Genomic DNA, 26,421 nt, shown 5'->3' with positions numbered 1-26,421 from the left:
TAAGGGGTTCTTTGATGCCATATTCAAGATAAGAATTCTCAAATATCTGCAAGATTTTCCTTTCATACCATTAATTTTCTTTTGTAGCAACAGCAAGATACCCTTTAATTTTAAGCTTTTAGAAATGATATTATTTTAAATAAATTAATGCAATTGTTTTATTAACTAATTCAAAAGGATAGAACGTTGCAGTCAAATGTTATTTGTTTCCAGACACCACCTCTTCATGCAAAAAAACCAGGATACTCTCATGCTCCTCCAGTTTTCTCAGTCAGTCATTTACTCTCATTGGAGCAATCTCATTAATATTTGAGGATTCCTGTTACATGTGGGACAGAAAATGTTGCTGGTTACGTAACATTACAGCTTTCCCACACATAATTGAGTCAGCTACTCAGCTTTATCTGAGTCAGCTACTCAGCTTTATCTGAGTCAGCTACTCAGCTATATCGCTCATAATTGAGTGCACATGTAGAAAGTAAAAAAAGGAAAATGACTCCAAAGTTCACTTACTAGCTTCTTTTTGTTTTGGACCAACTCTTTGAATGGTCTTTAGACCACTTCGGACCTAAGGTTCCGTACAACAATCTGACCGCATTCCTTCTTAGAAAGACACATTTTTGCTAGTATAATATAGAAAATGCTTGACAAAACTGATCAATTTCACTATCAAATTGAGCCACCTTTTCTCAAAATCACTATGATTCAAGTTAAGGATATAAGATGATACTTCCCGATTCAAGCTGTAACTTATTTGCACCTAGGATACTCTTTTAAGTTCTAAGTGATTGAAACAAAAATCTAAAGCATAATATTCTAATCCGTATAAATACAAAACAGATTCATGCATTCAAGATCTAGTTTTATCAAATTTTTATAGCAAATAAGCATAATAGCAAACGATGGCGCAATAAATTAAACAGAACCTGATTACAACGGAAGTGCTATCATAGCATCATATCCGAAATCCAAAGATCCTACAGAAAACACGAGCAAATCTTCCATAGGGTGCTAAGGTGATGGCATCATATTCTTTTCGCTAATGGGAGATGTGAAGATCGGTCAAAATACCTAACCTTACGGGGGCCACAGTCTATATATGGTGGTGGGACCGAATCTGTTATCAACCCATCATTAATAACAAATTCAGATTAACAAATTCTACATATATAAATTCACATCTAATAAACCAAACCCGCGAATACTTTAATCAAATCACTTTATTGGATTTAATCCAATATGACATTATTGGGTATGTTATTAAAATAACATGTAAGCCCACCAATAAGGAAATTAAATCCAACAATATACTAATTGGGCTATATGTGATTCTGTATAGAACACACAATCAGAATTCCTTATTTGAGACCAAAATGTCATAAGCTGTAAAACAATTTGGTCCATCAATTTCATTGGTATAGGACTAAAGAGATCATAGTTATTCTATATAATTTATAATAAGGCTTAACAATAATCACAATATCAATATCATTAATGACAAAGATGAGATGTGGATGTGTAGCATAAAAATTGCATGAAATGTGATCTACACATGCAATTCTCAACTGAGAGTCAAAAGGGTCCTGATCATATTTGCAAACGCTTTATATTAAACTACATAGCAAGTCATAATCTAAACCTTATGATTTCAAAAGGAATTTAATATCATATTTATAAATATCATATGCTAAACAACAATAGTAAATCATAATAACTTTATTCAGAGTGTCAAATAAAATATACACATGTATCAGAAACTTAAATTCATACGATAAACAAAAAATACACGTGTTCATCAACATAGAGCATCAAACACATAAATACAGACTCTCATTAAATGAGTACTTCATCCATATAAAGGACCCCATACTCATCACATGCTGATAAAAAATTTTAGGTGGCAAGACCTAGGTAAATGGATCCGCCAACACGGAGTCTGTCCAAATATGCTCTACTATTACTTGACCTTTGGACTCTCTCTTTGGCTACCACATATTTTATATCGATATGTTTTGATTTTGACAAATTGTGGTTGTTCTTGGTATAAAATTTTGCGGCTTTATTATCACAATTAATCCTCAATGGTCTATTAATGCCATCAATGATCTACAATGTTATAATGAAGTCCTATAGTCAAATCCCGTGATTGGATGCTTCATAGCAAACTATTAACTCTGCCTCCATAGTAGACGTGACTATTAACATCTACTTGATGTTTTTCCATGAAATACCCCCTCTAGCAAGCATGTAGATATAACTTAAAGTTGACACAATATGTCTTTCTTTAAGTCGACATCTTGTGTGCATGATCAACAAGGCACGTTCTTTAAATGTAAGCCACCTTTAAACATATATTTGGCATAAAAATAACTTTCCGTTCAGCCAATCATTTTTAACATATACATACATCTACCCATACGAAATGCATTAAACCTACCTAAAGTGTCTTCCTTTGGGCCGACACATTAGTTTAATTTAGTAACATATGTATAGATAAATTCACAAGAAAACCTAGATATATTGATCACTTAACAACAGTCGACCGTTCCCTAATAGCAGTTGATTGCTATTAAATCAACATGTAAGCCCACCAATAAGGAAATTAAATCCAACACTAAGTCATTGAAATAGTATACTTGATAAAATACAAGTGTGAAAGGACAGTCCATAGAATTTAAGATAACTTTTAATGTTTTGATTGTTTATGCAATCTATTTGATTGTTTAGTGGTAAGGCATTCTGCATCATTGACTCTTCATGCGCATCCATATAGATTTTTCTGAGGTGGTTTGAAAAAACAACACCTGAAGATGATAGGATTGCAAAATTCATGAATGAACATAAAATTCATGGGTGGTGAGCGGACAGATGAATATGGGTATCACAACATTTCCCCATCCCAAACCCTTTTGTTTTATCAAGGTTTCATCCTCATACAACAGTACCCAACCCAAGTAATCAGCAAAAGGGATTGAAAGTAAAGAATCCTTCCTCTCCTCTCATTATCCTAGTTACGTTTTTAAATCTCTTCTTTTCCTCTCCCGTCCACTTCCTCCTTCACCTACCTCATCTCTGATTCCTCCCCTCTAAGTGTAATCATAGTCTAAAGAAAGGGATTGATGTGGTTCTGAAGCGGCAGCAATAAAGACTAAAAATGGAGGGCAGTACATTCTAAGAGTATATATAATAGTATCTTAAAAATGCAGTCTAGATTGCTGCCTAAGTCTCTTTTAGACAAGGGACCAGATACCATATGTGATATATAACCCTTTAGGCTATTTGGGAGCAAGGAAGGTGGTTTACATGGTCGAAGGAAAACATAAAGATCAATTCAATGATGATCAAGAACTTAATGGGCAATATTTGATAATTTTTCTTCACTAAAGAAAACTAATGTTATGATTGTGAAATACTAAATTCAGTTTTTTATGTAACAGCATATAGCTTGTATGTATGAACTTAATTATTTATACTAATACATATTATGTGTTTTGCACCGAATGATCCATATATTTTTTGAGGCAATATTATGAATTAAATGGAATATAGTTTATTTCATTTTTATAAATCCAACTATGTTTTACGAAATAAATCTTGGTCAGCCACCTAAAAATTTCCTTTTACTTATAATAAAAACAAATCAATTTATTTGGGAACAGTGCCCCAACTATTCAAATCCAAAACTATCTTATTGGGGACCTGAAGTTGATCGAGGATATTAGACAAAACTCGTTGCAATGCCATCACTAAATGTGGTGGGGATGAAAGTTTGATCCCGGCCCAACATCATCGATGAATAGGGTTTTTTCCTTCCTTAAATCGCCGTAAATCAAGAATATTAGCGCGAGCTATCTAGGGATTCTCAGATTGTTAAGCATGTAAAAGTATCATAAAGTTAGCTCAATCTTCTTTTCTCTCCGTTCTCTAACTCTATTGACGACAGACATTGAAAAGAGCGTACTTCTATGTCGAATCGAACTTAGTACCGAGATAAATTCTCCTCTCTAGCCTCGCCCGTACTCCCCCATTACTATTAACCAGATAATTAGGCAAGAATGGAACAGAAAAAACGAATCGAATAATGTACCTGAGGATTGCAACATTCCTGAGCGTTTGGATGATATTGAAGCCGCCGGTCGTCGATTCGGGTGATATTTTGGCTCTCTTCTTCCGGAGAAATAGAACAGAAGGGACGAAGTGCTCCAGTACAAACCTCTTCGACCTCGATTTCCTCCATTGATTTCGATAAAGATGGAGATGGGACTCGCATCGGCGGAGTTGTCGCCTTTTATAGTTGAAACGAGAAGAAAATTTATAAAATTATTTTTTTAATGTGGGGTAAAGTTATTTTTTGATATAAAAATCTAATATATTTTATATTAATTTTAAAATATATAAAAACTCATAATAATTAAAATAATGATTTAAAAAAGTACAAATTGACTAGCAAATCACCTAGTATTAAAAAAAATTGTTCATTAAGAATTAGAAATGTTCATTTTAAACGTTATGGAAAACGGAATTCATTTGCTTTAGTTTAGAAAAATATAAAAATCTCATTATCAAATTAAAACTATCAAGTAAATGTAAAATATCCAAATCAAATTAATTTTTTATTAAACAATTATTCAGAAAACGTCATAGAAAAATTTAACCAAATGATTTTAAAAATGCATGCTGACATCCGATTTGGAAAGAGATAGAGATATGTATTTTAATTATTCCAGAAAAAATTAATTATCCGTCACTCCAACCATCTTATACAATCAATCTTATGATTATCTATTAAGAATTAAATTAAAAAGCTGTATTTAATCATAATAGACGAAGGTATTATTTCAAGCTGCAATTGACTACTATTCATTCTATCGTAATCACCACAATTATGTCCGGGAAACAAAATAATTACAATAGAATAGAATAGATTGAAAACTCAACAAGGCGTCAAATTTATGAAGTCATATTTATTAGTTTATGGTGAACGTTCGATTAGAAAGGTGACGTGCTCGAGGCTGGTGAACGGCCGATCAAATACCGTGCTATTATCCTTCCTGCTGCCATTGCCATTGTTAATGAAGTCTTCGGACGGACGGCTATGGCCGCGCCGATGAAGAATCGGACGGTCAATACTGTGGCCTATAGAAAGTCGTACGGTGGCAGCGGCGCGAGGTGCAGCAAAAAGCAGCGCAATCCGATACACGCTGCACAATTCCTCCCTCAGGCTTCGCTGCCAAATGCCCAGTGGGGCGCTGCTGCCCGAGCTGCTCGTGCTTTTCCTCCATTAATTCGAATACTAGCCTCATTTGAGCCCAAACTTATACCTGCAACTTATTCGAAGCTGCTAGCGGGTCCCAGTCATGATTGATTGCTTGCAAACTATCGCTGAGGGTGTGGGCCGGTAGTTTTTGTCGTGACCGGGGAGGGGGAGCGTTGTTCTTCCGCTTGTCATTCCTCTTCCAGTGCTCTCCTGCTTCGCCCTTCTTCAAACTCTTCGTCGCATCTCTCTCTCGCGCTCTCCCTCTCTCTCCTGCCGTTTGCTTCTTCGGTTTCCTTGTTCTCGTTTCTTCCTCCAAATCGAGATGCGCAGTAACGCCGTCTGTTTGGGCGCTTCCTCTTCCGACCCCCTCCGCTCTCCACGCAACTGTTCTGGCTGGGAAAGCACATCCTTGCCATTTTTCAGCGGCGACGTCGACCGTTTTGCCCTTTTTTAGCCGTGTGTTTCTTCTTAAACAGATTCCTTGTACGGTTGCGGCGGCTTCTTCAAAAGAAACGTTCGGCGTTGTGCATGTCAAAGAATCTTCTGTTTGCCTCATTTTTTTCTAGTTTTTTCGGCGTCTAGGGTTCTACGGTCGGCTTGGCAGAAGCGAATTCTGAGCGATGATGCTCTATCAATGAAAGCGTTTGAACTTTTGGTTCGCTGGATGCAGTCGTGATACAATATTTTGAGCGGATATTTCGGCCGTGCGTTCGGATGGATTTTGAGGCGTAGGGAGGGACTTTGAAGGATGGAGTTGGTCCCTAAGGAGGTTGAGTTGGAGGCGCGGGCGACTGGTGGGAGGTCAAAGAAGGATCTCGAGGAGGAAAATAAGAAGGGAGAGGTCATGGGCTGCTGGACTAAGTTTCGGTCCGTGGGCAGTTGTATTTCTGCGAGATCCAAAGTTGATGCATCTCTCAGCAGCATCAGCACTCAGTGCGGTGAGCTCTTGTTGGCCCGCGAGTTTAACTTCGGTTTTGCTTTTCTTACAAAGCCCTTAGGATATCGATATGGCAATGCTCTGTCTGACTCTCGCTCCTTGTCATTCTGTTGTGCTATAGTTGCGCATAACCTTTTTAGTTATCACAATGTGGTTTATCGTCAATCCACAAAAATGAGTATTTTATGCTCTGCGATGCCTATCGTTGATTCATATTGGATTTCAACTTTTATTCTTTCTTTGACTGTTTCTTCCTAACACTAGGTTTTATTACTTGGTAATTACTGTCAACATCTAATGTATTTGTTATAGTTGTTGATATTATCTCCCCTTGTTATTGTTCGCCCAGATTCCCAGGGCGCTTTTTTCATCGCCTTGTTGTATGTTCGTATTGCTCGATAACCACTGGTCAATAATCAACACGTTTTGATTTTGTAGAAATGTTACTTTTTTATATTTTACATGGTTGTGGAGTTTGTCCTTCAAAGAGTTATGTGACAAGACCAAAGACTTTAGCTATCTTGAGGCTAGAATGGTGTTGAATTACTGAGGAAAACATACATGTTGAGTCGCAAATCGGACTGTCTGATGAAATTTGCAGGTGAAGAGAAATCTTCTATTTATGGTCTCCTAAGCATGATCAAGTCGCCATGACAAAAACTATCCTTTTCTCTCATTAGATACTAATCTCATGTTTCATCTTCTGAAACAACTGATTTAATTTTCTTCTTTTTAGCTGTTACAATCGAAGTTCATGATCTTTCATGATTCATGAATAAAAATGACAGAAATGGAATAATAGTAATCCAGAATAACTGTATTGCTGGAATTGCTTAGTCTTGAGTGGTTGACCTATTGGAAACCTATTTGATAAAATGCTTGGGTGGTAGTTCAAATAAGAAGCTTAGGATTATGATAAGCTAATTTAAGAGTTAGGTATTTGACTTCTTGGTGCTGTGAAATCTATGTTTTCAATTCATTTATTTTATTTGAATCCTCAAATTTAGTCTCCAGTAAGTGTTTCAAATTTGTCATAGATGGCATATGCTTATTTTTGTTGCTCCAAGGCTTTTGTATGATTAGTAGGCCCTATTTCCCTGTCGGAAGGAGAGGAAGGAAAAGGGCAAATGTGTGAAATGATCAAATCCTCTCCTTCCGCTGTTCTTCACCTATTCTCTCTTCTCCTACCTGGTAGACAGTGCCTTAATTTTATTAGACTTTTACTGACTAGTTGTGTTCTTATTACCAGAAATTAAATCAACAGTTCATGGTTGTGGCAAGGATAGGCCAGCTACAGTAATATCTGGTTCAATGACTGCAAGTAGTTCTTGTAGTAATTCATCTGCTTCTAAAGTAGGTGAAGATCTAAAAGTTGCTTTGCAGCTGCGCAAATTTACCTACAATGACTTGAAGTCTGCCACAAGAAACTTCAGGCCAGAGAGCCTTCTGGGAAAAGGAGGATTTGGTTGTGTGTTCAAGGGATGGATTGAAGAGAATGGTACAGCTCCTGTTAAACCTGGTACAGGACTCACAGTCGCCGTCAAGACACTTAACCATGATGGACTTCAAGGGCATAAAGAGTGGCTGGTATAGTCTTTCAACATGTTATGTTATAGTTTCACTAGCTAATAGTGACCTTATATTCATTCACTTAATTTATAATTTCAACTCCTTCAACATGGTCATGTTATAGTTTCACTAAGCTAATAATGACCTTATATTCATTCACTTAATTTATAATTTTTCAACTGTCATTTCGACATGCAGGCTGAAGTTAATTTTCTTGGTGATCTTCAGCATCCAAATTTGGTAAAGTTGATTGGGTATTGTATCGAGGATGATCAGAGATTGCTAGTATATGAGTTTATGCCACGGGGAAGTTTGGAAAATCATCTTTTCAGAAGTATATAGTTGTTTTTTCCCTGATTTATCTGACAGTTGTTTAAAGTTTTCTGTTATATAATTATATTAACTTTTGATGTACATTGCTTGTGGTCAAATCTTCTGAGATTATTTATTATACTTTTGGAAGGAATTGCTATAAGACTGTTTCTTTATCAATATTAAATTGGTTATCCAAATCTTTATTCTTTTGCTTGTGCTTACTTTTATTTTACTTTGTTTCTATTTTTGTTGCAGATAAAAGGCATGCTTCTAATCAATATTACGCCATAGCATGGTCCTTATAATCACGTTTTCTCATCGTCTTCTGCTGTTCTTTCTTATTAGCTTTTGGAACCCCATGATTTAAAACCTTGCATCGATCAAGTGCTGCCTCTTTATTTTTATTTTATGGAAGTCAATCCTTGTTTGGATCAATTAACTGACCGTGCAATATATAAGATCCCTGCCATGTGTTGCCAACAACACTTCTGATTGTGATTGATTGGATGCTGCATGCCATTTGGTCCTTTGGAATGTCTTAACTGTCATTCATGCTATGACTCAGTGACATTGGAAATTCAATTTTTGTTGCAATAGGATCGTTTATAATCTTACAGTTACTATTATTGATAAAGTGTGCTCCATCTTATTCAGGATCCCTTCCTTTGCCCTGGTCAATTAGAATGAAAATTGCACTTGGTGCAGCAAATGGTCTCGCTTTTCTTCATGAGGAGGCAGAAAGACCAGTAATATATCGTGATTTCAAAACATCAAACATTCTGCTAGATGTGGTATATAGTAGCTGCCTTTCTACAAGTTCCATTATGTTTTTCCTGTTTCTTTCTATCAATTTGACTCAAAGTTTTGCTCCAGGATTATAATGCTAAGCTTTCAGATTTTGGGCTCGCCAAAGATGGTCCTGAGGGTGACAAGACTCATGTGTCAACAAGAGTGATGGGAACATATGGGTATGCAGCTCCAGAGTATGTCATGACAGGTAGATTCATTCTTGTCGGTTAATCAAGCTATTGATGATTTTCTTCTAATGTCACTCTGATCTTTCATAGTATTCTATCTTTTTCTCCAAAGTCAATAGGTCATTCCTAGCACTTCATTTGACTAGTTTCAACTCCTTTTGTCTAGGTCACTTAACATCCAAAAGTGATGTCTATAGTTTCGGCGTTGTGCTACTCGAAATGATGACAGGTCGGAGATCAATGGACAAAAATCAACCAAAAGGGGAGCACAACCTGGTGGAATGGGCACGCTACTATCTAGGAGAAAGACGACGCTTCTACAAACTCGTTGATCCTCGTCTGGAAGGCAACTTTTCGATCAAAGGTGCACAGAAGGTAGCTCAACTCGCACATGCCTGCCTCAGTCGAGACCCCAAGATGCGACCGCCCATGAGCGAGGTGGTTGATTCTCTCAGACCATTGCTCAACCTCAAAGACGTCGCCAGCTCTTCATACTTTTTCCAGACTATGCATGCGGAACGATCTGCTTCCTACTCCAACGGTAGACTCAAGCGGTAGAAATGGTTCTAGATTACAGGGTTCATTTGGAAGGAATTGCAACCGACGAGGAGCCTTTAGCATGGTGTTTATGCTTCTCGACATCATCTGTCCATGAAACCAAATGGCAACCGATCAAAGTGGTGTTACTTTGGCTGAACTGCAAAATCGACTGTACAACCACGAGGAATATCAGAATATGGTTTGTACTGAAGCATTCCAGATTTGTGCTATCATTTCTTGGTCACAGGTTCACTGAATTGCTACTTTGATGAGTAATCAAATTGCAGCACTATTTTGTAAAGCAGGATTGTTGTTCATAATGCTTCCTGTATTTAGAAATAGAATCTGAACGATCATTAGGTATTTTTGGCCAAATACGGCATGACCCAAGTCAACTTGAATTGTAGAATCCGTAACCCAAGTCGTACCATATCAGACCCGGGCACAGCTACGTTATGCTGGTCCTTATCGACCTCTAATCCAACCTCGCCTTTGATTTTTATATACAATACAGATTTTAAAATAGGAATTTCATTATGTATATATTATATATTGTCTATTATGAGAATTAATTAATTTATATATTTAAATATCAACAACTTAACGAGGTCAAAGGAATAAACCATGTAGATAGGAGTGTAAACGAACCAAGTTACTCACGAGTTATTCGAGTCTCGATTCGAAAAAAAGTTTATTTGAATTTGTTCAATTAAGTTAACAAGCCGAGCTCGAGTCTAATTTCGAACTCGAAAATATTATCAAGCCGAGCTCGAGCTTAAGAGTGTGCGCCTGACGGCGTGCCACTCGCCTGACAACACGCCGGTCCTTTCCCGGTCGGTCTCCGGCCGCGATTTGGTCAGAAATCCAACCGTGATTTGGCCGAGAACGTCGCGTGCCACTGCCGGTGCCTTTCCAGCCAAATTGCGTCGAACGATTCCGAACGGCGCACAATCTGGTCGGAATCCGACGTTGGACGACGCGTTCATCGCCGCCGGCTAGTGGCGCGTTGGAAGCGCAACGACGGCCCGGTCCGACGACCGGCGGTGACCGAAACGGCGCGGCGACGACGAGCAGAAGCTGAGGGGTCGACTGTGTCGCGCACAGGGGTCGCGGGTCAGAATATCACCTCTATATATATATATTACATGAATTATAAATATATATATATATATATATATATATATATATATATATATATATATATATATATATATTACATAAGTTATAAATATTAAATATTAATGAGGCAAGTTTGAACTAAGTTCGTTTAACTTTAAACAAGTCTTTTTCGAACCGAGCTCGAACGTTCGCGAACTATTTAATTTCATTATGAGCCGAACTCGAACTTAAGAATTAAAGTTCGAATCAAATTCAAACCGAACTCAAACTTTGACTCGACTCAAGTTTGTTACTGTTTGGCTCGATTACACCCCCTACGTGACGTGCCTCATTCGTTCTTTTGTCCACGTATCGATTTATTTTGATCATCGATAGAAATTTTGATGATCGGAATCTGAATTTTTTTTAAAAAAAAAAAAATCCACTGCCTTTACCATTGCGTTACGCGAATGTGCACATAACGCCAAGTTTCCGATATCCCAACCTCATCTCATCTCAGCCACACAATTAGATGATCGAACGGCCGACGTTCCATCTAGACGAGAATCAAGCTTGCCAGCCCATCTGTACCGTAAGTTCAAAACGGAATGAGATTGGTTACACATTCGAATATAACGGGAATAAATGAAACCTATTCGAACACTGTGTCGGGTTGCTTTATAGGCATCGGAGAGCTGCGTTCTTCCGTCGCATTTGGTTCAACGCAGCGCCGCCTTCGCCGATATCCCGATAGAGAAAGGCGATGGCTCCGGGTCTATACTCCGATATCGGCAAGAGGACTAGGGGTAATCATTTCCTCTCTCCCTTTCTCTCTCTTTCTACTGATTTTTTTTTTACTATCGTTTTTTGTCGATCATTTTGATTCTCTTTTGTCTCATTTGTTGGCGCAGATCTTCTATATAAGGATTACCAGACAGATCATAAGTTTACAGTCACGACATACTCCTCTACCGGCGTTGTGAGTGATTAGACCTGTTGATTTTTTAGTTTTTGGTTTTTCTTTCTTATTCCTTTTTGTGCTTGGTTGTTCTTTGGTAGATTCCTCTATGATCTTATAATGATTTTTGAAGTCCCAAAACTCAGGAAGGCTCCTGTGTGTTGGTCTTTTATTGGATGTAATCAAAAACATGTTTTTGTCATGTATTTTAGGGCAATCTTCTGGTTCTTCTGTGCTGCTAATTTTGCAAATTAAAGGTTCTAAAATAAAATAAATGCGGTAGGAAATTTCATTGTCGTCCTAATGCCTTTGTGTTTTTAGCCAACAATTTTTTCCTGTTTATCCTTTTATTTTATTTCACTGAATGAATGATGCTATTTTTGCAAATGCAGCACTTCAAATTAACACTGGCATGACAGGTTTTCCAAAATCAGGAAAATTCCTTTATGTAGGCCTTCTATTGGATTTATGGATTCAATCAAGACATGGTTTTTGTCATGTATTTAGGACAATCTTCTGGTTCTTCTCTGCTGTTTTGTTTTTGGCAAATTTAAAGCTTTAAAAATGGAACATGTGTGGAAGTTTCATTTTGCAATGAGTTCCTAGTTTAGGTGTAAAAATTAAAAGGGCACCCCCTTTTTCCATTATCATCAAAAGAGCATTTCAACAACAATAATAATCAAGTCTATCCTATTAAGTGGGTCGGCATCAAAAAAGTGTTTCATGTAGAAAAAATATCGAAGGAGCATCCCATCTTATTTTTCATCCCAAAGATACCTTTAGTCCAGTACTATTATAGTAATTTTAGTCAAAACTGCTACAAGATGGAGCAAAACTGCTCTAAATAATTTTGGTCAAACTGTTTCAATAGTGGTCAAAATTGTTCTAACGTTAGTTAAAACTGCTCTAGCTTAGTTAAAATTGTTCCAACTTGGTCAAAAAAATGACAAATTGTTTGGAGCAATTTTGGATATCTTTGGGATGCAAAATAGAATGAACGTTGTTTTGATATTTTTCAACATGGTACACTCTTTTGACAATAATGAAAATAAAGGGCGCCCTTTTACTCGTGCCTTTTTTCAGTTTATTTTTTATTTTAATTTTATTTTGAATTCATGATAATGCATTGCTTCATATTAATACACATATTACCGATTTACCATTTTGGTGTTAGGCACCTTTTTGGTTCTTGAATGGAGGAGGCCATACATATGCGCATGAAAATAAAGGGAAGCATTATAACATTATTAGTTTGTCCATAAATGTTTAATTAGGTCTCCAATCTTCAGAAAATATGAGATTTTATGCCAAGGGAGATGAAACCATTATGTTTATGCTACTGATTATTTCTTGATGCTGATTGACCTAACACTAAGAAAATTATATTTGACACCATCTAGTAATGACATCTTCTATACATGGTACAACTTCTCTTGATAATTGTTTGGGTACTGATCCCTGATTCTTTTTTGTACTTTATTAGTGTTCCCTGTGTTTCCTAACTAATTCTTTTCTATTTCATTACAGGCAATCACTGCTTCGGGAACAAAGAAAAGTGATTTGATTTTTGGGGAGATCCAGTCTGTGATAAAGAACAATAATATTACGTTTGATGTGAAGGCAAAGTCAGACTCAAATGTAACACTTCTTGCTGACATATTTTCCCTTTAATTCATCAGTTATTACTGCTTTCCTTCAGTTGATTGTCTTTTGAGAATATGTAGAATTGGCCATCTACCAGTTAATGTCTGTTCTTTTAATTTAAGTTGTTTTCTTGGCATTTTTCTTGGCTATGCAATTCTTTGAATCCTTTCTAACAAGAAGTTTCTCTTTCCGCTTGACGTTAGTGCTTATTTTGCGATTTGTGTTAGGTTACAACAACAGTTACCATTGATGAATTCACTGTACCTGGTTTAAAGACAATTTTTAGTTTTGTTGTCCCAGACCAGAGGTCTGGAAAGGTAAGGAAACATCTTCTCTATCTCGTTGTATGTAGCATTGAATTGATTTTCAAACTCGGCATTTGCCATTTCAACCAAGTTTTCATTTCGGTGGCATTGCAGGTTGAACTTCAATATCTGCATGATTATACTGGGGTTAATGCCAGCATTGGATTGACTGCCAATCCTGTTGTCAATCTCTCTGGTGTAGTTGGTACTAAAACTCTCGCTGTTGGTGCTGATGTAGCATATGATACAGCATCTGGTAATTTCACCAAGTACAATGCCGGGTTAAGCTTCATCAATGCTGATCTTATTGCTGCATTGACTTTGTGAGTAGTTTCTCAGAGCTGAGGCTCGTATGACATTGAAAGAATTTCAACTTTTTTGATGTCATAAAGCTTTGATATGAGCTTGATTTGAGACACTTGATCTGCACGCAGGAACAACAAGGGCGATAGCTTGAGCGCATCATACTACCATTTGGTCAGCCCATTGTCGAACACAGCAGTCGGCGCAGAGTTCACTCACAGCTTTTCGACTAATGAGAACACCCTCACCTTTGGGACTCAGCATGCCTTGGACCCTCTGACCTTAGTGAAGGCGCGATTCAACAGTTACGGGAAGGCTAGTGCTCTCATTCAGCATGAATGGAGGCCAAAATCATTCCTAACCATCTCTGCGGAGGTGGACACCAAGGCCATCGAGAAGAGTTCCAAGGTCGGTTTGGCCCTGGTGCTCAAGCCTTGACATGGAACTCCCTGTCCGCCTGCTCCAATTTCTAAGTTCCATACACTGAATGGAGTTTTGAGAACTCATGATGGTGGTTTCATCGTGACTTGCTCAGTTTTTGCTCGCAAATTGTTTTTAGCTGCTACTCAGGGTACATTTTGGCATTCCACTAATGCAATTTGGCATGTAATAATAAAATTCTTGTTGGGTGATTAGAAACTGAGATGGCGACCACCCTTTTGACTTATTTATCTGTTTTAAACTCGTTCTGAGCACAGATAATGCCAAACTGTGTTCTCTCTTATTTGTTGCCTTGAACTTATTTGGAAGCTCGTTGGTAGCATAAGCTCAACATTCTGTGATTTCATAAGTTGTTTGTTTAAAAGGGTGAATATGAAAACTTTGAGTTTTTAGTTTTTTTTCTAATAAGGAAAATGCAAATATCTATTTTATGTAGGCATGATTAAAAAAAAAAGAAAGAAAGAAAGTTTTAAACTTGTTTATGTTTTTGACTTTTGATTTGGGTAACATAATAATTTATTTTAGAATTTTATCTTACCCTTCTAGGAAAATTTACCCCTTTAGAATATGAATTGATAAATATTTCTTTTTAAAAAAATTATTAAAATAGTTTTTTATTTATAATTTAATATTTAAAATATTTCTTTGCACTTTAGTTTGGAGTTGTTGTGTATATTTATATTTTTATGACCGAATGAAATACTATGTAGATAAAAATATATATATATATTTTATTTTCTACTATATAAATGATAAGGAGCTTTGATGCAGTGGTGAATTATCATTGTGATTTAGTGATTATAAATTTAAGTCGCAAAGATAATCTTTTATAATACATGATAATACTGTATATAATAAACTCTTTCTTAGACCCCAGGTGAAAAAGAACTTAGTCAAAAATTATTACAAAATTAAATGCGGACAAATCCTTTGATAAATAAATCCAAAAACAATAAAATGATGATAAGATCTTCTCCTAAGTAAAATTTTTGATTGCCCTCAAGTATATTATTCGATATTATTATCTCCTATCATGTGCATTAAATTTTAAATTAGTCGGTCAATTATATAGACATGATAAGTTTGCATTATAGTAATTACAATTTCATAACTACTATAATACGAATTTATCTTGTTCAACAACATTCATGTTGTAGTAATTGAAACTCTAACTATTATAACTATATAGCAATTACAAAACAGTAATTGTTATAACACGGATTTATCATGTTTATATAATTGACTAATCGATTTTAGATTTAATATATGTGGTAAAAAATAATAATATCAAATGATACAGTTTATCTCTATTGTTATAAAATTGTTACAATAGAACCGAAACTACATTAACCATGAGCCACTAATGAAAATAACAATAACAATACATTTTTTTACATATACAATAGAACCTTAAGCCATTGTTGCTTTACAAGAAAATACAAAGAAGCACAACGACGAGGAACAATTCTATAAAATGATGTGTGTTTTCTCTTATTTTGGGAAAAAGGAAAAACTATACGACTTTAGCTCTGCAGGAGTGATGGGATAAAAATAGGATCCACATCTCGTGCTATTTTATTCTTCAAGGTATTCTTCTAAAATATGTTCTTTTCTGAAACCTCTAACAAATCTAATGACATGAATTCGCATGATAGAGGTGATGGCTATAGAGTTCATGATGTCTCCCATACTCTGTAATCTACACCTTCAGCAGCAACATTCCATCTCTTGGAGCCATTTGGTGGCTCATAATGTCCAGGCCCAATTTTGACTGCTACCGTTTCGTCAATCACAGCTGCATAGACATCCCTCTCGGCTTTGGAAATCTTGACCTGAGTCAATGCCAAGCAAATATGCTATGTGTAAAAGGTAAAGCGAACAAAACAAGATCTAGTTATCAATATGTACTGACACATCTCCACATGTCAAAAACCCAGTCACAATTTAAGTTTCATTCTAATGAAATCCAAGTCTTCGTTGGATACTCAACACAGTGCAATAGAACAATATTTGAATGGAAAGTGATACATACCATACTCCGGCAATTGACCTTGTTCCGGTTTCTAATTGAGATCAGTTTAGCAATATCATGTTGGCAGTGAGAGAAGATGTGGTCATAGAAGACTGCTGGTGTGCCAGGATGCGTGAGGATGTAAGCATATCCTTGCATCTCCTTTCCGGAAGGGAATCGCCAGTGACCCTGAGAAAGAATTGCAGCAAACCTTCACTGGGTTTTCGATACAAGATGATACAAACATTGAGAATTTGAATAGAAGGATTTTATTTTCTTCTCTTTATTAATAAGCTCTAAGGAAAATAACGATTCCACTTGACTCACGTACAAATGACTTGGCAATTTGTAATGGTTGATACAAGATGTCAACATACATCAGAAAATATTTATCGAATGTAATTTAAATATTTAAGTCATTGTCAAGATTAAATAAGATAGCATTCCATGTGAAATACTAGATCAAACTTCATACCTGAGTGGAACCCGTGTCATGGTTTTCTATAAAAGTAACAGCGCGAGATGGCCACCAACCTACAACTCCAGGTGGTTTTCCATTTGCGTCACACAATCGCCAGTACTCACATCTCTCTAGAGCCTATAAGCAAAACATTAGAATTATGAGTAATTTCTTCAACAGTAATGTAAACACAGGGATGGAGGTGTGGATCAGCAAAGTTGCAACTTAAACTTTTGTCACGTTTGAGAGGAATGCAGCAGGAAGCTGTAATATGAAATGTGATGCTGATGTAGGAACAAACATGCATAACCAACAATGGCAGATTTTATTTGTTTAAGGTGCTATATTTCACGAGGTACATATTTGTTCAGAAAATCTACATTCATCAAGTTACATGAGAACCCAAATTGACATAAATTTATCAAACAAGGAAATGGTGGAAAAGAATGAACTATGGGAGAAAAAAACATATGAAAAAGTAAAGATGATCTTACAGTGTGAAGTATTCCTTTTGTTGTGACATCAAAGGCACCTGCAGTACCATTTGTAGCATTTATCCAGTCAACTATTCTCTGTCTATGAGCATCTTGATTGTGGTCCATCTCCCCATATGTATAACTTAGAGAGTCCCAGTACTCGCCCACAGCAAAATAAGGTGCAGATGCTTCTATGTAGTCCTTAACATAGCCACCCCAAAACCCACGAACAAAATCCAATCTCCAGCCATCATATCCAACTTCTTTTCTGACAGTTTTAGAAAGAACAGAATGAGAAAAATAAGAACTACTTAATCTAATGCAAGATATGTTCTGCTCGTTTCCTTGTGTCAAAGAAGTATCAACTAGGTAATGGTAAACATCTAAACACCGAACATATAAAATACCTTATAACCAGCTAAAACAATAGCACCAAATGACTGGATGGAAAAGAAAATTATCAACCCAAATAATGGTCTTCCCAAGTGCAATATACAATAAACTAGTCATTTTTAAACTAAGAATACAGGACAAAATAACAAGATAGTCAACAAAGCCAAGGCTCATAAAGTGTGTATAACTGTACCCAAGTCCACCAAAATCAGATGATGGCATTTGCGTGACTTGTTTAATAGTGAACTATTAAGTATTCAAGGCATAACAATGTGTCTATTCCACTTCTTAGTCAAATTTGGATTTAAAAATACACCAAATGATCAAGGGATTTAATTAGCTTATGTGATGTTTGCCACCTTTACCCTGTTATTCGATACTGGCTAATTTTCATGATAGGGATAAAAATGCTAACATGAAGCTTGAGTTGCAGAATATTTATTTAGGTAATGAAATAATTGGAACCTCATACAACATATAGAAATGATGTATTTGTTTTTTTAAGAAAAATAAAAGACTGGACCAGTCCATTAATTTCACTTTGCAACTGTTATAGATCAAACGGCAGGAATGGGGTAATTTTGCATAGACAAACACTATAAACTGCAGTACTAAGGATTACCAAGCAAAGTATGAAGATCAAATTATACATCAACAAACCTCAACCAGCAAAGATATTCCTTTAGATCATTCCTCACAAAATCTTGAGAGTGATCAATATTTGGTGCAGCATGAAAATTATCTCCACTGCTTTTGTTTCCCCTACCCTGGAAAGAGAGGTAAGATGTCATGAATAATATGTTGAATGTATGACGTTCAATTATAACCATTAATTGTAGTCCATCAACTATAATTATTATTGATACATAAATGGAAAGCAAGATTTTTGCCATTTGAAGCTCGTATGCGGGAATAGTTACCAAAAGCTGTGTGCAAAGCTCCTATTCCTATTGTTAAATTTATTTTCAATTTCATTCAATATACATTCATATTTCAAGTAATAAAATTCCTCTTATTTAATCTTTGTGCATGAGATGGTTGTCCGCATGCTTCATTAATTTTTATATCAATTTCCCTGTGTGAGTTTCATTCAATTTTGGTGTTCCAGCTTAATAATTTCTAATTCGATATTTGATACTTCACCTTCTCCTATGCTTAATCACAAAATCCCTCCCATCTGATTGCCTACAAAACCTCCCCTTTCAAGATCCATCAATCTCGTTGGCTCTCAAATCCATTGTGTCTTTGCCTCCTTCCCTGCTGCCTTCCGTGGTCCCCCAAACACCTCCCCAACTGATGTTGACTCACCAAATAAGGTAAGAAGGTCAATGTAAACAAAGTACATAGATTTTTCACACATTAGAAGAGATGTCTAAAGAAGAATAAATGAAGATATCATGCTCCGTGAAAGTTTTTGTTATTCCTAACACATTAGAAAGGACAGGCTAATCAAAGGCATTGACAACTTGAATGGAGACAAGTTTTCCTTGGTAGAGGAGAATAATGCAAATTAGGAATATAGTTTTAAAATATTGTTTGGGTAAGATCTCTCTAGAAGATACATTTTCAAAGATGGTTCCCAAGTTGGTAGTTGTCCTATTTAAGATAATAGGAGAGTTTTGGTAGAAATTTACTTAATATCATTTGTACCTTTGTTTTTGTTAGTTGATTTATTACATTGTTTGATGATTACTTTTAGGAATCCAATTATTTCCATCCTTAACTATATTTTAATTCAGGAATTTTTTGGAAATAAATCCAGCATGAATTTAATTCTACATCAACCGTGGTTCTGTGTGCAACAACAAAACAGACAACAATAAGCTATATGCCGCAACTATTTAGGATTGGCTACAAGAGAACATGTTCCCTAGATTTGTGTGGATGAAGAAGAAACTCTACCACAAAATGTTAGAAGACTATGGATTGATAATTGGAAAAACAAATGTAAATGTAAGTGAATTAAGAGGGAAAAATGGAAATCAGAGTTTAAAATTACAAAATAAGGGTTTTACGAAGAAACTGCATTGTTTATACAGCAAATATGAGCATTTCAAATATAAAAAACATACCAAACTATCACAGTTGAAAAGTGTAATACACTACTATGCCAGCATCACAAGAGACAGAATCTGCCAAAGTGTCACATATTCTAAAGTGTAAATTCATTTCTATGCAAAAATTAGATGCACCACCTAAGAATAATGTGAACATAAAAAAGCATTCTAAAGCATCTTAAGTTCAATGTGTAGATTTCAGTAAAAAATAGGCAGTTGCCAAAATTGTTTAGCAATAAGCACGACCTACAATTACCTGGAAATGAGGATCATCAGCAACAACAGCCCGGTCATCCCAATTCAAACGGCCTCCGAAAATGTTCCATACTCCATTCTTATTCTGGTAGTGGGCACATCGATGGTTTAAGACGACATCACCAAGAACTTTGACACCAACTTCATGGAACTTCTTCACAAGGTGCTTCAGCTCATCAATGCTTCCATATCTGGATGTTTCCAGTATGTATACCATCAGCAATGCTCATTCTTTATCCGGTATGTACAACACAAATGACAAAACAAGGCCTATGTTTGACAGTATTTTGTTTTTTACTCAGAAGAATGGGCTTGAATTTGGGAATGCTCATTTGCTAATGGTTCAATAACTCTATTTTGTATTCTGAAATATTATTTCATGTATGGTGGCATGCTCACAAATAAAAAATTCTAGTTCCACAAAAATCATCCATGATAAAACAAGTCTATGCTATTCAATTAAGTGAAAGTGTTCATTCTCATATGATATCAAAACCCTATATCTACTAATATTCCATTTATTAAACTACCACTACCCACCCAACCAACCTAGTCAGTTCAACAAGATCATTTCATTTCAACTATAACACGACAAGCATCTTTCCCTGCAATATATCATACCTGGAATTTAACAGAAACAATAACAAACAAAACTAACAATAACAACAAGCTATGTCCTAAATATCTAAGGTTGGTTATCCATTCATTGGGCACAATGGAAGCTAATATCACCAGTGATACTCAGGTCATCTAAATCACTTTTAAATATACTAATTAAAATCTTCTTTGGCCTCTCCTTAACGCTCATCTCTTCAACCATATCTGACTACACTTTGCTTAGAGTTTAATTTGTACCTCGAATCTAAATTATATAAATCCTTAGGCATGTAGCCTTCAGGAGAGACGGACTCTGTAGGTGGTGGTAGCCAGACTACCGTAAAACCAAGTGAAGCCAACTCCACGGTCTTGGCACTAAGCTCGGCATACCATTTTCCTGATCTGTGAGACTCCCAGTTGAATCCTTGACACAGAATTTCATACCCAGAACCTGTCCCTGAAGTCAATTCTACAGCAGGCTTCAACAGATCAGAATCAGTAACAGGCTCTGCATAACTTGGAATAGAGCTCCGGAAGATACTGTAAGCTTCGGCAGCCAATTTCTCAATTTCTTGTAGAATGCTTTCCTGTGCTTCCTTACTCTTTGCTACTTTACTTCTTTCTGATGATATATCACTTACTAAATTCTTTATTTCCTTGATAATTTCATAACTATATGTAACAGAATTATCTTTCTCTGCAGTGACTTGAGCTTCCCCTGAACTATCATTTACTAGTTCAGTAGTCTCAGTCCCTATTGCACTACCAACTTCAGCAAGTGAATTAATCACATTTCCAGTAGGGACAAAAAAATCAGCTCCCATGTTATTCAACCAGGTGTATTCATTAAGCTTCAGAACGAAAACTACAGCAGAAGCTTCTTCATCGATTGGAAACGACCCCCAATTACCTTGACCATCTGCTTTTGGCTGCAAGATAAATTATAATGTTTCTGTCTAGTGTACAAAGAAAAAAAGGTTATGCTCACTAATATGTGGAAAAAAAATTAAATGGGTCATTAGACACAGTGTAGATAAAATTATGATTGTGAAAAAGTAAAAAATAATGATGTACATATTTAAGAGACAGTTAAGTTACCTAATTGAAGGAAATATGTTCTAGAAACTATATATCCTATGTGCAAGAGTTGCAAGCAACAGTAAAAACATACTCTTGATTGTAATTCTCTGTTGTGCATTTGGCATCACAAGTGGCATCTATGCAATGAAGCAAAAAAACAGAGCTAGATTTCATGAGCAATCTTAATTCTCTTAACAAGCTAAAAGGAACCAAGCAATCAAAATGATGATAATACTATAAACTCTCACCTCATAGAATAAAAAATTCAGGCTAAATATGATCAATTATCTGTGAATAACAAATATAATATTGGAATAGAAATCATAAAAGAAGTCTATCTGATTTTAGTAAACATCAAAAGTACCTATTTTTACCTGCAACAAAGTTTGAAGAGCCTTATGCCGAAATATTTTAGTTCTTGGTGGATGTGGTGTAGATGGAATTTCCCATTTTCTCCCATCCGCCTTACAGACACCCCAGTGAACAACAACATCACCAGGTAGATCTGTGTCAAATTGTAGAAATTTTTTATGTGTGTCCTCACTTCTCGTCACAGAGACTGTCATAAAATTGGTAACAAACTCTTCCCTTAAGATCGGGAATTCTTCATTAAATCGAGAAATAATCCTATTCTGCTTCAAGATTTTGTTATCTTTAGAATCTTTTTGCTTGGAAGTGGACCCTTCAGCATTCGACAGCATGCCAGGTATCTGGTTAAGAGCCCCTGAAGACACAGGAAAAAATTACATTACCATTTAGCAAACAGAAGAACTGTTCAGCATCATCCTGCTCAAAGTAAATGAGTAAGAAATCTTAGACGCAGAACAGATTAAAAATGGAGCTGAATATGCTGAACACATCAATATGAAATAGGGAGAAACAAACAATTATCAATAATACCATAATACAAATTCCATAGTGTCATAAGGTAACTAAGACCAGACAAGCAGATCAATGTATCTGCATTGAAAATTAAGTAAAGAAATAGCAAATTGACTGTTGAGGCATTTCAACAGTGATTGGTGCATTCATTATTATTGTTTTCCCCAATCAGATAATAGTTATAGCCATATAAGAGTCTGGCAGAGACCAACATAGACATTTGAGAAACCATGTAGTACAGATAAATGGCTTTACAATGTTTTACCATAAATGTCTTTACCATGTTTTACCAAATACCAATATACAACTTAATGAAACAACATAAATCTGAATGAAACCAGTGTTGAAGAGTCCCCTCATGTCCTTGAAGCTTCACCTAAAAATAGGAACCTGTTATAATTACAAAGCGTAGTCATAATAATCTTGTGGTATAAGTACCTCGTGCAAATACCAAAGCACTCCTAAGAGAGTAGTCCTTGATTGATCTCCATGTGTTTGTTTTCTTAACAGTCAGTACACTCTCTATATGTGTGGAAAAACAGTTGGATTAGACCAAACAAAAATGTGACCAGACCACATACTACAATGTAAAATTACCAAGAAAGCAAACAACAGTTTATATACAACAGTAGGCAACAATGAAAGAAAATAATAAATTTTCCTTAACAAAATGCCATGAATGTCCTGAAAACAGAAATTGTTACTCACCGCATTACATATACTAATTGTTTGATGCAATGGATGAGCAAAATGATGTTGCCTCTCTGGACACTAAATGAAAGTTATGGGTTCAATTAAATGGGAGATAGGAATTTCTTCGATCTTCTGCATAGTATTATGATAATTATGAGAAGCCACTAAATGAAAGTTATGGGTTCAATTAAATGGGAGATAGGAATTTCTTTGAGCTTCTGCATAGTATTATGAGAAGCCTTTGAAGAATTTACAGCTGCTTCCTTGCCATAGGTTGACTCGCAAAAGAACTTAAGTGTCATTCAGAGCAATAATGTATGTAGGATGATAAAATTTTGCTTATACAAATATGAATATTTATAGACTTTTATCTTACTAATGGTCCTATCTCTATGCCTTAGACATTAAAATAGAATTTTTCTAGATAAGAGTTCGGTAGCAGCTCTACAAGATATATATTGAGAGGTATAAGTATTGCCACCTGGCCATATACTGAACCCTCGGCTTCCACCTACGGTGGTGCCCTCATTACTAGAATCTGTGAATGAAATTCTGAAATCCCTCCCCTTGTGTTGAAACCATGCCCCTGTTTCTTCTTCCTGTCAGTTGACATAGACATTTACAAAGTACCTCAGAACTAACAATATAAGAACATAGCAAAAGTTACTCATGAAACTTCCGAGTTTCAACAGGACATCTACTGTACATCTGAAGCACTCATCTAATTTTTAATCTGATAAGTTAGATATGCAACTTTGCTGTGAAAGCATGGCGTACCTTTAAAACAAAATGAATAGCTGAAATTGGGATACTGCTATCAAAATCAATCTGTGCTTCATGGATTATATGTCCTTCCGACAAAGATGTTCCTTTCTTTAAAGGGGTTTCAATTGCATAATCCTGGTAATAGCCAATGATGTTAACTCCATCAGAATATTCAAGTAGATAAGGAGGGGCTGTGAAGTTAAGAAAAGAGATACCTTAATCAGAACAGAATCAGGCGGTCTCATTTCAGGAGGAGGTTGGTCCCATTCACTACAAACATGCAGAAGTAAAATCATATCCTTCTGCAAAGTATCTTTTTGTGCATAGCATGCTACAATTAAATATGCACACAGCATAGTAACAATCTTTAATCAAACCGTTAGTCCAAATTCCCGTTGATGTGTTCAAAAAAGGAAACAACAGTTCAAGACGGATTACAATAGTACTTTTTATCACAAGAAACCTCCGTTTGTGCAAAGAACGAAGGGGAAGTTCATGATATGTCATGAAAAACAGCACAGGTATGTGCACTTTAACAAAATTTTAAAAACCGATTGCCTAAAGTTGGAAAATATCCAGTGGAAAACTCTGAAATTGCAAAACAACAAAAAGAACGCCGAAAGTTAGAAGATATCCAATGGAAAATTTAGAAATTACAAAATAATTAAAAGTTAAAAGATGCAGCACTCAAACAGTAAAGCTGTGTTAGGAGAGATGTCAATTCCTCGTTGTCAAGATTTGATTAAAATTGGTAGCAGTTGAACTCCATAATTAAATAAAGCCAACTCCGAAACCGTACGTTTTTGACTAAACCACGGACAAAGGTTATTTCAAGTGCATAAAAGAAAATCGTTCCTTTGTGCGCGACTGAAGAAAACATCAGTACTTTACAACCGACATAGAAAGAAGAAACAAGGACATCCATAGAAAAGGCAAGAGACTAGCAAAAAAAAAAGAAACGCTTCTAAAAATAATTGTGAAAAGCTTGCCTTCCAAGATCATCGCAATAGCTTACTCCCCAGTGTAGGATCCACTTCCCTTCCAAATTACAACCGACATTCAAACTCCATTTGGACGCATTCCCGTTCCCGTCTGCCACTACTGGATTCAATCTCACTATTATTTTCCCCTCCTCCTATCATCGACCAATTAAAATGAAAAATCAAAAAGGCGCTAAAAGTTCAACAAACGAGGATAGCCAAACAAATGGAAAATATCATCCTTTGCCAGAGAGGATTGACTTCCATTTGGTCAGGAAAAAAAATTCAAACTAACCGTCTGTGGACGCTTCAAGGCGAAGGTCTCCGTGAACGAGAATTCAGCATCATCGACGTCAGCGACGGAGGGCGTCTGGGTGACGCTACCCCTGACGATCGGGCGGGTCCGCTTCCGATCATCCTTGGAGAACTCGGAGCAACAGATGGCACGGAAGGCGGGTCTCGGGCGGCAAATCTGGCGCCAGAGAAACGATCGCCGCTGCCATCGGGGGGTTACTCCGGGGGCCTCCTGAGGAGGCCGGTGGAGAACGGGTTTCCAATGAACAAGCGCCATCTAGCGATGAAGATCGAACATAGAGAAAGAAGAAGAAGAAGAAGGAGAAGGACAAGAAGAAGAGCGAAGGAGATATTTTTAGGATACGTGAAACCCGAGCCACGAGAAGCGCATAGAAATAGGGTTGAGGATATTCCGGGTTTCCTGGTAAGTGGAGTCGGCAGAGAGGAGATCGGAGCAGCGTGCAACGAGAGATCCTCATTCTTACACGTGGCCTTCCACTCGATAAAACGGTTGCTTGGACGGGATCCGAGATGAGCAGTGTGGGTGTGGGTGTGGGTGTGGGTGGGGTGCCAAATATTTGGCAGCATGCTGAGGAAGCGTATACAAGTTTGATGCGGCCAATCGCGTTGCGTGTAGGCACATGCAATACATTGCGAGCGTAACGTAACGGAGCGCTATTTTCAACATAACGCTCGACACGGTTGATTTGGTGTTTCAACCGCTTGAACCAGTTGGTCAAACCGGTTATATTGGAGTAGGACTGTAAAATTAATTTAAAAATTATTTATTTATATTTATTTATTACATATAAAATTAATTAAATAATATATTAAATTAAATAGATAAGTTTGAATATATTTTAATATTCATAAATAGAGATGATAAATTATTTATAAATAAAATTTATAAATTATATTCATCAATAAAATTTTTATTAATAAATAATAATATATAATTTTTGCTATTCATTTTAGATTTTGCAACTTGATTTAATTTCATCGCCATCCGATTGATTTTGGCGCCAGGCACTTTGCTTATCAACCAAGGTTGAACACGGCAAAATCGATTTGACTTGACTAATTAACAACCTTATGGATTTGCATTAGGTAGTCATTTAATTTAGACATCGGATA

At 36.2% G+C, this 26,421-nt stretch overlaps 3 protein-coding genes across 6 annotated transcripts; 2 read left to right on the top strand and 1 right to left on the bottom strand.

The window, feature by feature from the left end:
• The first annotated feature begins 5,456 nt into the window (after positions 1-5,456).
• Positions 5,457-9,965, top strand: LOC141820580 (serine/threonine-protein kinase PBL34-like). Its single transcript, XM_074707914.1, has 6 exons — positions 5,457-6,195; positions 7,444-7,781; positions 7,962-8,097; positions 8,733-8,869; positions 8,952-9,075; positions 9,222-9,965. The coding sequence occupies exons 1-6, from the start codon at positions 6,006-6,008 to the stop codon at positions 9,611-9,613; spliced, it is 1,317 nt and encodes a 438-aa protein (XP_074564015.1). The 5' UTR covers positions 5,457-6,005; the 3' UTR covers positions 9,614-9,965.
• Positions 9,966-11,384: 1,419 nt separating this feature from the next.
• Positions 11,385-14,625, top strand: LOC141820581 (mitochondrial outer membrane protein porin 1-like). The gene is made up of 6 exons (XM_074707915.1): positions 11,385-11,499; positions 11,605-11,672; positions 13,179-13,289; positions 13,523-13,612; positions 13,715-13,923; positions 14,035-14,625. Exons 1-6 carry the CDS (start codon positions 11,457-11,459, stop codon positions 14,339-14,341), a joined length of 828 nt encoding a protein of 275 aa, XP_074564016.1. The 5' UTR covers positions 11,385-11,456; the 3' UTR covers positions 14,342-14,625.
• A 1,083-nt stretch (positions 14,626-15,708) lies between these two features.
• Positions 15,709-25,637, bottom strand: LOC141820578 (alpha-amylase 3, chloroplastic). Of its 4 annotated transcripts, none has more exons than XM_074707909.1 (14): positions 25,289-25,637; positions 25,003-25,148; positions 24,229-24,283; positions 24,026-24,148; positions 23,727-23,847; positions 22,994-23,077; positions 22,048-22,397; positions 20,852-21,522; positions 19,998-20,187; positions 18,345-18,451; positions 17,310-17,559; positions 16,831-16,953; positions 16,377-16,544; positions 15,709-16,176 (listed from the first exon to the last, which is right to left on the bottom strand). In XM_074707909.1, exons 1-14 carry the CDS (start codon positions 25,562-25,564, stop codon positions 16,018-16,020), a joined length of 2,823 nt encoding a protein of 940 aa, XP_074564010.1. In that variant the 5' UTR covers positions 25,565-25,637; the 3' UTR covers positions 15,709-16,017. The 4 variants fall into 4 exon arrangements, with proteins under 4 accessions (XP_074564010.1, XP_074564011.1, XP_074564012.1 ...); XM_074707910.1 differs by having other exon boundaries at positions 23,730-23,847; XM_074707911.1 differs by lacking the exon at positions 22,994-23,077.
• Between the last annotated feature and the right edge of the window lie 784 nt (positions 25,638-26,421).

This window comes from Curcuma longa, unplaced genomic scaffold, assembly GCF_044706935.1.
Source record: "Curcuma longa cultivar G26 ecotype Majalengka, Jawa Barat unplaced genomic scaffold, ITB_CL_G26_1.1 utg509_np1212_2302976_RagTag, whole genome shotgun sequence".
Taxonomy (NCBI): Eukaryota; Viridiplantae; Streptophyta; class Magnoliopsida; order Zingiberales; family Zingiberaceae; genus Curcuma; species Curcuma longa.
This window is presented reverse-complemented; position numbering and strand designations above follow the sequence as displayed.

Excerpts from the sequence above, each read along its gene's own strand:
- LOC141820581 (XM_074707915.1), top strand. The coding sequence starts at position 11,457 with ATGGCTCCGGGTCTATACTCCGATATCGGCAAGAGGACTAGGG. Across the intron at positions 11,500-11,604 it reads TATCGGCAAGAGGACTAGGG|ATCTTCTATATAAGGATTAC; the intron begins GTAATCATTTCC and ends TTGTTGGCGCAG. Across the intron at positions 13,924-14,034 it reads CTTATTGCTGCATTGACTTT|GAACAACAAGGGCGATAGCT; the intron begins GTGAGTAGTTTC and ends ATCTGCACGCAG.
- LOC141820580 (XM_074707914.1), top strand. The coding sequence starts at position 6,006 with ATGGAGTTGGTCCCTAAGGAGGTTGAGTTGGAGGCGCGGGCGACTGGT. Across the intron at positions 6,196-7,443 it reads CAGCATCAGCACTCAGTGCG|AAATTAAATCAACAGTTCAT; the intron begins GTGAGCTCTTGT and ends TCTTATTACCAG. Across the intron at positions 9,076-9,221 it reads TCCAGAGTATGTCATGACAG|GTCACTTAACATCCAAAAGT; the intron begins GTAGATTCATTC and ends CCTTTTGTCTAG.
- LOC141820578 (XM_074707909.1), bottom strand. The coding sequence starts at position 25,564 with ATGGCGCTTGTTCATTGGAAACCCGTTCTCCACCGGCCTCCTCAGGAG. Across the intron at positions 23,078-23,726 it reads GTTCAGTATATGGCCAGGTG|AGAGTGTACTGACTGTTAAG; the intron begins GCAATACTTATA and ends CCACACATATAG. Across the intron at positions 22,398-22,993 it reads TGCTTTGGTATTTGCACGAG|GGGCTCTTAACCAGATACCT; the intron begins GTACTTATACCA and ends CTGTGTCTTCAG.